Source organism: Schistocerca piceifrons, chromosome 3 (assembly GCF_021461385.2).
Source record: "Schistocerca piceifrons isolate TAMUIC-IGC-003096 chromosome 3, iqSchPice1.1, whole genome shotgun sequence".
In the NCBI taxonomy this organism is placed as follows: Eukaryota; Metazoa; Arthropoda; class Insecta; order Orthoptera; family Acrididae; genus Schistocerca; species Schistocerca piceifrons.
The window spans coordinates 167,574,259-167,587,400 of record NC_060140.1 but is presented as its reverse complement, the minus strand read 5'-3'; the positions used below and the strand labels follow the sequence as shown (position 1 = coordinate 167,587,400).

At 38.8% G+C, this 13,142-nt stretch overlaps 1 protein-coding gene across 1 annotated transcript in view; it reads left to right on the top strand.

Annotated features, from left to right (window-relative positions):
* The first annotated feature begins 5,115 nt into the window (after nt 1-5,115).
* The window catches only part of LOC124788238 (NECAP-like protein CG9132), a 30,805-nt gene continuing 22,778 nt past the window's right edge, over nt 5,116-13,142 (top strand). Inside the window, exons 1-3 of the mRNA XM_047255421.1 lie at nt 5,116-5,290; nt 5,576-5,781; nt 5,865-6,055. Of these exons, the coding sequence (XP_047111377.1) occupies nt 5,205-5,290; nt 5,576-5,781; nt 5,865-6,055 (483 nt within the window). The 5' untranslated portion in view covers nt 5,116-5,204. The remainder of the gene's footprint in view (nt 5,291-5,575; nt 5,782-5,864; nt 6,056-13,142) is intronic.

Sequence of the window (13,142 nt, the reverse complement as noted above, 5' to 3'; positions counted from 1 at the left end):
GATATGCATATCTGAAAGATTTTTTTTCTGTGTTGTCTTGCATGAAAGCTAGATTGCATTCAAGTATTTATGATTCTAATTTTAAAAAGCTGTAAAAATTGCTGCCATATGGAGTGGCTGCGTGGTTTGAGGTGTCGTGTCACGGATTGTGTGGCCCCTCCTGCTAGAGGTTCGAGTTCTCCCTTGGACATGGGTATGTGTGTTGTTCTTAACATAAGTTGGTTTAAGTAATGTGTCTGCGGACTGATGACCTAAGCAGTTTGGTCCTTTAGGAATTCAAACACATTTGAACATAAAAATTGATGTCAGCCAATCCCTTGTTCCAGATCTTAGTAGCATAATTGCAAAGAAAACAAGGAGAAAATAGAAGAGATAATTTTTTGTTGAAACCAAGTTTAAATTTATTGATATTATTATTATTATTTAAATCCTTTTTTCACCAGTAATCTTGCCCCACCAACCGAAGCTCTTCACCCACTGAACATAAACATTTTACAACCTTATTGAATCAGGTACTGCAAAAATTGCAACAAAATGGAGGAAGCCGATTGGGTAGCAGGAAAGACTGTCAGTTTTTTTAAGGTTAGCACATTATCTTTTCATTAATTTTATCATTTCAGCTATTGTTTTTGTAACTACATGTTTTAAGTCTATGAGACATATCACTTACAGCTATGTATCACAATTGCAGTTAATACTATGAACTGCAAATAAAATTCAGCCACAACAATAAAAACCTGTCATTCATACTATCACATTTCAAAACAAATAACACATTATGTGTATCCAGGCTCTAACTAAACATCTTTCCTTTTGGCTGATTCAGTGAGAACTGCTGCTGGGATAAGAGCCAACACTCAAATATAAAAATTTCGACAGCGAGTGGAAAAGATGAGCAATACTTTTCGCTCACAATGTTGCAGAATGAGTCTATGACTAAATAATAAAATAAATTATTAATGAAAAATTTAATGTGAGTATTACACAAAAGCAGCCAACAAATCATAACTCCTGTCAATTGTTCAAATACAATTATTTCTTTTTCTGCTGCCAGCTCATTCAATTAAAATGACGTTGTGCTAACTCATACAATTGTCTCACTGATGAAAGTTCTAAAGGTACACATACAAAGTTCATATCATTAGATATTTCAGCAACAGTGTTCCTGTGGACTGAGCGCTCTGACGCAGTGGTCACAGGAGATTGTACCCTTGATGTCTTATCTAATGGGTAGAGTTCTGCCTCTCCAAAGAACTGAGAAAATTTCATTTTTAAAATCATTTGTGTATGAGATGGAAACGTTTTAAAAGTATGTGCATAGCTCAGAAAGAAAACTATCTACATGGTTGAGCTTTGGTGTCTTCTTAAATTCCTTGTCCTGTAGATAACTTAAAACTGCAGCTAAGACTTGGTTTATGTCCTTTCGCTTCAACTTTATTGTCATATGTTTTGCACTTCGGAAGGACTGGATGTGTCATCCTCGCACTCTGTGTCATGAGGCAGTAACTCTGCCATAACTTCGACATTAGACGATGTTGTTTGATGGGAAAGTGTGTCGCAAAGAATTTCCGAGTGCCAGTCGATGGCTAATCCTGGTATTTATTTCTGAACATGTACTTCCTCTTACAAGCTTTGGGTGTTTACTACAGGGGTCTCTTTAGTTTTTCCACATTCCCTTTGCAGCTTCACCTATCAATCAAAATATAGATCAATTGCTGTATTTATTTACAGTGATGTAATTAATAGTAGTTTATAGAAGGTATATCTCATTTGAGATATTTGACTACTTGTGATTCACACCAAAGAGATGCTCTCTCCTATTGTGTATGAAGAACAAATACCTCCAGCACAGTGTAAAATGTATGAGCCGGCCATGGTAGCTGAACGGTTCTAGGTGCTTGAGTCCGGAACCGCGCGACTGCTACAGTCGCAGGTTCGAATCCTGCCTCGGCCATGGATGTGTGTGATGTCCTTAGGTTAGTTAGATTTAAGTAGTTCTAAGTTCTAGGGGACTGATGGCCTCAGATGTTAAGTCCCATAGGGCTCAGAGCCATTTGAACCATTTTGTAAAACGTATGTCAACAACTAAACAATGTTTTACAGCCACTGTATTTACCCCACCCACCTGAAGAAAGTTGAGATTAGTTTCAAGGAATTGTGGGAAACATGTATGGATAAATGTCCTAAAAAGAGTAATTCAAGTTATTGTTTGCTCAAAAACCCTTTTTTGAATTGCCTTGTTTACACTCACTAATCACGGTTACAACTTTTTTAGTTGTCAATGTGGGGGGCTGTGACAGACACAGTGATGAGCTATTTTTGAAAATTCTGCATTTTCCGCTGATTTATATAGGAAAATGTATTCTGCCTTTGAAGTTGTTGACGGGTGCAAGCTCCTGTGTGCCCCATGTGTTAATAGATGTTGAAGGGTTTAAATTGCAGGTTTATTTAATGTGCCCTTTTCCCAAATAGCAGGCTTGGGAGATCGTTTTATAAAAAACTATCTATGGAGGGCATAGCATAAGCTGGTAAATGCTTTCAGAATTCTCATTCAGAGGTGGCGAATTTTTTACGACCAGCAGACTTACAAATTGATGCTAAAGAAGTTGTCATCAAAGCAGAATGCTGTCTACATAACGTCCTTCTAAGTAATGCAGGCTATATACCTATCAACAAGAGGAGCACATTCAAAACCACTCAGCTAATACATTTTCGGATTCACAAAGATTAAAAAAGAGATCGTGTAGTTCCGTTTATGCTTTACGAGACCACTTTCATATGTGTTTTGTTAATAGCTAGTAACTAGATATTAGTATCATGTTACATATATTGTATGCAGCCAAAAATATCTATAATATTTTTTCTGAAGCAGTTTTGGCTGAATGATTGTCCTAGGATATTATTCTTCTAACATTTTGAACTATATTTTACAACATTATGCAAGAATGTACTGTACTTTTCTGTATTTTGTTTAGCGCTCATTATTTATGTAATAATACAAAATATATAAGTAAACATTTGTCTGTAATTATGGGAAATAAGGTAATGCCTGTTTGATTTTGACTCGCGCATATTTCCTACCAGGTTTACGCCTTGTTTGACACACGCCTGTGTGTCGCCGTGCAGCAAGCTGTTTTCCAGCTCCGCAAGACGACTGTTGATATTCTGCTGCCACAGCGGAATGTCAGTGTGCACCGCCTTTTTTAGGTCCGGCACTTCCGCACTGGAGCCCAAATCTTTGGCCTCAATCTTTGTACTCTGGTTGGCGTGTATCATACAGAAATAATTTTGGACACACTAAATTGATTAATTACATAATTTGATGATTGATCTACTGTGCATAAGATTTCTGCATGACAGTTCTGTTGCAGACATTTCATTGAATTTCGACCTTATAAATAAAATAAATACAAATAAACTAAGTACAAGGAGCCTTTCCTTTGCAAACTGTTTTAACATTAACTTACCAGGTGACTTTTCTGTAATGTATACTGTGAGGTGTGGTCTCTGGGACCCCTATGTTTAATCTGAGAGTTGGGGGACAATTCATTTTAAAAAAATTTTAAGTTAAATATAAGATCTATTCTTACAGTTATTTCAGTGTTGCTTAAATATTCATCATTTATTTTATTGCATTGAATAGTTTTTATCATACAAATTCACATACTTTCATGCAGTTTTTTCAATATTGCAAACCAAGAAACTCTTAGAGAACTGAATTTTATATTCTCAAAATTATAGTGTCTTTGTGACAAGAATTTCTCACATACAACTAAATTCCAGGGCCTAAACTTCTACATAAGAACTCTACAAGATACGACAAAAAGAAAATCTCCAAAACTGATATTCACTGCTGGCATCTACATTTTCCTTTGTCACAGCTCAAAACGCATTTGATATTAACTAAAACTTCAAGTATTTTATTGGAGAAACAGGAAGGTGCCCAACACAATTGTCCAGGAGTTCTTCCTTTGAATCATACTTCTGTTTGTCAGTAGAACTGATCACTTGCTATTGCAAAAACTTTGATTCCTTCGTCTCTTTCTTTATCTATATCACAACTAACAATTTCATCAAACTTAGGACTGTTAAAATTGACACACCCCCACAAATACATTTTGTGCAATACTTAGAAAATAAGAATGTAGTTTACGATTCACGAGGTGCAGTTGGGAGACCCCAATACATGTCAGTGACAAACAAAGGAGGCAATGGAACCCACAATAAAACATTGTTGAGTTGTCGATTTAAGGAGTATAGGTGAGATATAGAAGCACTCTGCCGCATTTTACCTTGGAGAGCGTGTTCGAAAATTTTTGGTGTGGTCTGAGAGACAACACCTCGTGAGTTATGGATTAATGCCAAATTGTTATGGAAGCACATATCCTCTAATGCTATTGCGAGTGGTAGACATAATGGAAGCATCTTCTGATTGCTAAACAGAATACAAATGCTGCAAATTATTTCTGAAACATTATAATATATTCTGGTGAAATGTGGCTAAACAACGGTGATGGATCGTTTGGTAGTGCCGCATACATTATCGCTAATTATTTAAAAACAATCATAAGTTGAAGTCTTCTTTATTTACTTCTAATTTGTACTATATTACATACAGACTAGCACAGAGAGCTGCATCAAACCAGTCTTAAAACTGAAGACCACAACATGTATTAGTGTATACAACTCTACTAATACTATTACTAGTTTACGACGAGACAGGGAGCAACTTCCGTACAGCATTGTTGATTACTACCAGCAGAACCTGCTTCCTTGTGATTGGTTCTTGTGGTTACAGATGGAGAATCCCAGATAATGAAACACCGGTTCCCAACGGAAATGTGCTTGGCTCAATTGGTTAGGCTTATATGCAGTACTGTACTGCCCTGCTTCTGTTGCAAGAAAATAAATAAAAGACGTATTTTCCTTTATCAGTGGAGGAAAATGAGAAGTTAGAGGTCAATATAGTACTAGTATACAACAGATCCACGTGGAGTTATTCATGTAATTATCTTTCGCGCAGTAATTTAGTATAGCTTCTTTCACTCCTTCCTTCCCTTTGCTTTGGTAATCTTTGGGAGAAACGCGTCTGACAGATCAACGTCATAAGCAAAGATATTTGAAAATTCCGATACGCCTGTGCGAGCTATGAAGCTTCGTCAGTGATACGAAGTAGTGTGTATGTGTTGGAAAGTCTGTATATAATGGATACATACGAAAGCGTATTGTTAGTTAAGTCAGAAGTTTTTGTGTATAAGTTGCCTCCAAGGACAACAAATAGAGGTTACAGGTAAACTGTATGTTATGATTAATGCGCATCTCTTAAAATCATTCACAAAATTCTTTGTGAGCTGTTCGTAGCTGTGTCAGTTGAAAATGGATAAACTAGAGAAAACTTACTGTAGTTTTGATATTCGTTATGTTTAATATTATGGAATTGCATGTGTAAGGATCAAACTTAATGGAATTGACAGACAAGCTATAGATTTATTGTTGTTGAAATTAGTAGTAAAATATTTATTACATGTATGGTATGATTTGCTTCGCAACACCTTAACATACTTTATTCATCTAGGGCAGCTGACTGGAATCTAAATGAGCCTCAATGGACAGGTCGTATGAGATTGGTGTCGAAAGGAAATGATTGTATTTTGAAGCTGGAAGATAAAAATACAGGCGAATTATTCGCAAAATGCCCCATTGATGCTTATCCTGGAATTGCAATAGAGGCTGTTTCAGATTCTTCACGCTACTTTGTCATTAGAATTCAAGATGACAGCGGTAGGTTACGAAATTAATATTCTTTTATTAGCAGTATTTATTTGCGTTTGGAAGTACTGTAACTGATTTTTCCTTTTGCACAGGAAGGGCAGCTTTTATCGGACTCGGATTTAGTGACAGATCTGACAGCTTTGATATGAATGTTGCTCTACAGGATCATTTCAAATGGCTCAAAAAATCAGAAGAAATTGAGAAGGAGAAAGAAGATCCAAAACAAGAATTAGACCTTCGCTTCAAGGAGGGGGAAACAATAAAAATAAACATGAAAATAACTGTGAGTTAGAAGCATTGTTGTAAGATTAATGCCTTGAGTGAAGAAACTACCCAAAATTAATTCAATACATGTTGAATAGGCCTATTTGCTGTTGTTAGTCTGATCAGTAAAGTCCCACAATACACTATTTGAATTCATAAAATTTCAAGTGTTGTCACTGTAGATATTTGTGGGAACAGTTTAATTTCTTTTTATGTCAGTACAGTACACACTAAATGTATGCTGCATATAGAGAGAAATTGCACATCTGGGTCTTTTTATCTTGTTTATGGCTAAAAGAATTATTAACTGTACTTGTCTGTTCCTACTGGTGTCGCGCACAATGCTTGACAGATCGTAGTTTGATCATTTTTTTTCCTTAACTGTACTGTAAACAAGTTACATATTGTGAAAACGGTGGAAATTTTGTGAATGCCATTTTGGAAACAAGTATGTGACCCACTGCAAAAGTAGAAAACATTAATATTGAAACATGGGAAGTCACTTTTGATTGAGAACATATTTTAAAGATGTGAATCACTAATGGCTGATAAGTGTAATAGTATATGTAAGAAATTTATTCTAGGAAACTTGCTTTTAAACCTTGTAAGTTGTTCCTTCCATACAATGTGGCTAGTTATGATAAACAATCTTGGAATTTCCAATATGTCATATGCCATAGTAGCCTTATTTGTAACTGACAGCCACAACCATTTCCTCAAGATGAAATTGACTAGTCGTTTCCACATCTTCCCTATGGTCAACTACATCTGCGTGTGCAGTGGCTTTGCTTTTGGGTGCAATTTTTTTTTGCTCCCTCAAGAATTATGGGTATGGACAGCTGTCCAAATGTTAGTTTATCTGAAATGCTTGTGATGTGCTCCTAACTCCCATTAAACATTAGTTTCTGATTCTCTGTAACAGTGAATTTTATCCATCGTGAACTTCCGAGAAATCTTTCGTCTGAACCTTAACAGACTTGTAGCTAAGCCTTGATTGGACAGGTTGACTGCACCAACTATTTGGGTCCACAATACTGGTAGCAAAGCTGTGAGCCATCACTTCCCCAATCCAGCCTGGTAAAGCTGCTGCACAGTTTTCAGTGGGACGTTAAAATTTGACAGACGTCCATGTATTCAATAGAGAATGCTTTATTCTGTTGTGTTGTTATCACATGCTCTTCAGTGTCAGTGTTGGCGAAATTCTACATTTTCATCTATATGGTGATCTTTCTTCACAATATAGTATAATTGTGTTCGGTTATTTGATATTCCACGCAACTATCATTAGTTAGTTGCTTTTTACCTCAAAGGGGTCTCCCGTATTTGGGAGATAATAATCAGGCAATGTTTTAATTCATAAACCGTGGCCTCTCAGACCGGAAGTTATTTTGTGCAAACAAATATCTATGCAGAAAGAACTTGCAGTTAATATGTTGCTAGGGAAGTTGCTACATCTATGTTATTAAGATACAATATAATATTGAGAAACATGATTAATCGACAGGGCTTTCACAGTAACAAATTCTCCATCAAACTGAAAATACTGTGAATCTCTTCACTGAATCAGTGAATAGGCCTATGTTGAAATAAGTTTTCACATCCTACATTGTCTGCTCTTTCTTGTGTAAAATTTCTTGGACTGATTTTGTAATGTTGAATAGTGCCTCGTGGCTTCAGCCTCTGGCATTCGTCTCCAATTTTCCCATTTTATTGAAATTATATCATTAACCATACAGGGGTCATTATATATTCATGAAGTTTTGAGTCTGTTTTATTTGGTTTTAATCTGCATCAAAAGCTCATTCTGGTTCAAAATGGTTCAAATGGCTCTGAGCACTATGGGACTTAACATCTGTGGTCATCAGTCCCCTAGAACTTCGAACTACTTAAACCTAACTAACCTAAGGACATCACACACATCCATGCCCGAGGCAGGATTCGAACCTGCGACCGTAGCGGTCATGCGGTTCCGGACTGAAGTGCCTAGAACCGCACGGCCACCACGGCTGGCATCATTCTGGTGCACACTAAATTGCTGAATGGGCAATTTCATCCAGAAAGCTGCTGTGGCTTGTTGTTAAGACTGAATCTTTGTGTTGATCTATACAGCACATTGCGTGCAGCAGCAGAAGAGAAGCCACCAAAACAAAGGACATTGTCAGAGCCACCTGTAGTGTACTGCATTTATTGAGGGAAGAAAATATTTGATTCATACTCATTCTGTTCTTCTCTCTTCATACAAGCTCTTTGAAGTCGTTATATTACAGTTGTAAGCACTGAGAGTCAGAATGAAGTGAGATTAATTCCTGCATGGTATTGAAACATCATAACAGTGATTCGGATGAGGTGAGTTAGTACATAGTTGAAATAGAAATGTTTTACTAAATAAGTTACAAAGGAAAGGTAGTTGTACTAATCATCGGTCATTTGACATCCACTGCTGGACATGTAGATTTGACAACTTGGCTGAACCGTCAAAAGCACACCATTGTATCCATACTGTTCTTACATTTTTTCGAATGTCATCTTCTAACCTTCCATTACATTGCCTATCAGTCTTTCCTTATCTTATGGAATCTACATCTTTACTCAATGAGCCACTTTATAGTGTGAGGTGGAATGTACTTTGTCTAGCCACTATCACTCCTCATTTTTCCTGGTCCAGTTGTGACTGGTTCACAGGAAGAAAGATAACTGATAAACCTCTGTGTGAGCTGGAGTTTTTATGACAAGATTTTTTAAATTTTTTATCTAATTTTTCAAATCTGGTGTACATATGAGGTATTACGTGGTCGGAAATACTCTTCTTAGTAGCATTCAAATTAGAAGTATAATGCAGCTTTTCTCATATTCTTCCTTGCAAGATCACATGTATCTGACATTACTGTTTCTGTGCCCTGAGGTATCACTACTGTTTCAGTTTTGTGACTGAATTTTATTTCAGCAATACATCACATAATTATGTTTCAGAAATATGTCCTACAGAGAAATCAGTAGTAAAATTACATAGTAGTTTGTAACTAGAGTAAGAACACTGGCAAAAAAAGGTCAACCCTGGGAGACGACATACTAAGCTATGTAACAGTACATCTAGCATTGATAGAAGACTCAATATGATGATGAAGAGAATCCACAAGTTTCTTCAGGTATGCCATATCCAGCTGAAACCAGTTGACGGGATCCTTAGCACTGTCAAGCTGCAGGGATATTGATTCCTATGTTTCATCCACTGTTCCAGATAGCTTCGGACATTTTCTGTGGGGTTAATATTGGATGATTTAGTGACCTAATCAAAGTGCAATAAGATGCTGGAATGTCAATGAAACCAGAAATGTATGATGAACTTGAAACTTTCAGCACAGAACAGGAGCACGTAGACAAACTACAGCTCAAGTTTAAAAGAATAGTTGGCCCTGCATGATGGGAAGGGACCCTCCATGGTGTACAGTCACTGTGAAGAAACTTCTAAAGAAACAGATTACTACATAATAGGTGTAAAACAAAGCATGGGGCTATAGGTAGAGATATGCACAATGGAACATGTTTGGCTGTTGAGAGAGTGTTGCATGAGACCTTCAGTGACTACCATTGCAGCCTATTGTCAAATGATCTTTCACGAAACCCAAAGAAATTTTGGTCGCATGTAAAGGCTGCTAGTGGCACTAAAGTAGTGTCCAGTCCGTAGTGAATGAGACAGGAACTGAAATTGAGTGTAGCAGAGGAAAATCCTGCTATGTTTATGCGGTACACGCCCATCCCTCTTACACTGTCTCAACACTATCCACCATCGTGACATCCGTTTGGCCGTGGGTGACTTTTACACCAGCCCAATTGAGAGTCTGTACGCTGAAGCTGCTGGACTACCACTGTCCTACTGCCGTGGCTTTCTCCTCAGCAGGTATGCATGCCGTTTGTCTGCCATGCATGGCCACCCATCCTATGCCTCCGTTTTTGATGATTCCTTTGATTATCTGTATGGGGCTTGTCCTCCTTCTCTGTTACCTCTCGGAGTCCGCTTTCAGCACTTGCTGCGGCAGCTTAACTTGACACTACCTGCAGCTTTCCCATTGTGCGTGAACCCTTCACCACCTTGGCTTCATGAAGCAGCCCATGCTAACTTTGGCCTTCATTCCCTTTTTAAGGACACTACTCCAGCCTCGGTCTATCGCCTTAAGTTTCATGACCTTCACATGGAACTTCGCGATAGTACCTGTGTGTACACTGATGGCTCTCATACTGACCGTGGGGTCGGGTGTGCCTTTGTCATTGGCACCCGTGTCTTTTGATATCAGCTTCCAGCACATTCCTCAGTATTTACAGCCGAGCTCTTCGCCTTGTATCAGGCCATGGAGTACATCCGGTGACACAGCCTTTTCAATTGTGTGCTATGCTCGGACTCACTCAGCACCCTACAAAGTCTATGTGCACTGTACACCGCCCTTCCCTTAGTATAGTGAGTCCAGGAAAACTTTCATCTGCTCACTCTTGGTGGAGCCAGTCTGATGTTCCTGTAGGTTCCTGGTCATGTTGGACTGCCAGGAGACGAGGTTGCTGACGCTGCTGCCAAAGCTGCAGTCCTCCTGCCTCAGCCTGCGAGTACCTATATTCCCTCTGATGATCTCTGTGTTGCCGTCTGTCAGGAGGTGGTGTCCCTTTGGCATCGCTAATGGTCCTATCTTCACAGGAATAAGCTCTGGCTTATTAAGCCTCTCCCAGTGGCTTGGACGACTTCTTCTTGGCCCTCCTGCCAGGAGGAGGTTATTTTAACTCAGCAGAGTATTGGGTACTGCCTTTTTAGCCATCGTCATTTGCTAAGTGGCGCTACCCCACCACTTTGTACACATTGCACTCAAGTTTTAAGTGTCAGTCACTTCCTGATGGAAAGTCCATTTTTTAACCTTTTGCGTTCCCGTTTGGTTTTGGCGACTCAGTTATTGGCCGTTTTAGCAAATGATAAGCGGGCTGTCGACCGCGTCTTACTTTTTATCTGCCACAGCAATATGGCAAAGGCCATTTAATTTTTAGTTTTGGACATCCGTTTCTGTATGGTGTCTTTTTTTAGCCCTTTCTCCACGTCCCTGTTATTAGCTGTCTTCTCTTACGTCAATTGGGACTCCTCTCTGTCTTCATGTTCTATAGTTTTGACTTGGGTGCGTGTGATCCCAGTTGTTTTTGCGCCCTAGAGAGAGATAGAGATCCTGAGAAAGCCCACCTAAAAAGTTTCAAGAACTGGATTAATGAGAACTCTAGGAATATGATACAACTCCCTACTTATTGCTCACATAGGGACCTTGAGGACAAGGTTAAGTACAGCACACACAGCATCATTCAGTAATTCTTCCATTTTCTGTACAAGAATGGAACAGGAAGAAACCATAATAACTGGTATAGTGGTATGTGTAATCTGCCATGCACTTCAGTGGTTTGCAGAATATAGACATAAGTGTATGTGTGGGCTGTGCTGAAGTTCTCCAGCAGCTCTTAAACTGGAAGTCTGATTACAATGGGGTTTCTTCACTGGATTTCAAACTGTATTGCAAATGGTGGGTGAGGATGCAGGCAGTCCTGAGCCTGACAACAACGTGCAAGATGAGTCTCTTGTGCCATGATTTTTGTTCAGTGATGTATTATGACTACAAGAAGGAGTTAAATACAGAAGAATGTGACTGTTTTCTGCAATGCGTTTTTAGTGAATCTGGGTCTTCTGGGGCCAGCATAGGAGATTGGTTTCGTGAAATTTCAAGAGGTCAAGAGTCTCTTGAAGATGAAACTTGTCTGTAACCCATCAATGGCAGTGACCCAATAAAACATTAAGACTGTGAACAAAATGATTCAAGATATTCCTTGTCTCACATTTTGTGACGTGAAAGGGACCCAAATGTTGCATCAACTGCAGTGCAGACCATTGAGTACCACAGTCCCTAACAACAGCCAAAAAAAGAAAGAAAGAAAATAAAAATCAATTGGTATCATTTTATGCTTGAAAAATATGATAAAGGGCAGTCCAAGACATCTACAATATTGTCGCAGATGACGAAACATGGATGTACCATCATAAATATAATAAATATATGAGTAAATATAAAAACTTACCCTTTAGTGTCAGGGGCTAGAGTAGACCAGTGGCCATTCCTTGCCAGTTGTAAGAGGTGATTAATAGGAGTCTCTCTATTTGGTCACATTTTTACCTTTGTATTTTGACTGTTCATTGTACTTCTCTACGTTTTTGCTCTTTTTACTTTTTTAATGCTTTTCCCCCCTTATGTTTTTTGGCTTTTTAAATTCTGGTCCCCATTTTGTGTTTGACCTCTACTTTCCCATTTTTACTGAAGTGCGGACTGTTTGGGAAAGGACGCTTTACTGTGATGCATTAATGCTCCACTGTGCACTGTTATCTTTTGCACCTACCAATCAGATAGATCAATTTTTGCACCCGAGATCCATTGCAGTAGCCAGTCTGTCGTGGTGGGGTTGTCATGTAGTATCCTCTTGGTGGTAGCCACCTGACAATGCAGGGATCACAGTACCGATGCCTGAGCTGTAGTTCCCCATGTCAGTGAAGGAGTAGGTACCTATCTCCATTTTTGGGGTACCAGGACTCCAGGCTATGGCTGCTGTGCCAGGGGGCCTTTGATTTGGCAGTGTGGTGCCCACCGGGAGAGCCTCTGAGCGGAGTGAGTGGCATTGGTGCTGATGATCTGCAATGAAACAGATCAAATTTAATGGTGGCCATGCCAAAACGGTCATCTCAGCAGTTAATGGACAGCGATTTTAATACAGAGTTCATGTTCCTATGGCATTTCCCCCTCTGACCATACCTCAAGATGTGAGTTAGGTAAGGAAAATTACCGAACTATCAGTTTAATAAGTCTCAGCTGCAAAATACTAATGCAAATTCTTTACAGACGAATGGAAAAACTGGTAGAAGCGGACCTCGGGGAAGATCAGTTTGGATTCCGTAGAAATGTTGGAACACGTGAGGCAATACTAACCTTACGACTTATCTTAGAAGAAAGATTAAGAAAAGGTGAACCTACGTTTCTAGCATTTGTAGACTTGGAGAAAGCTTTCAACAATGTTGACTGGAATACTCTCTTTCACATTCT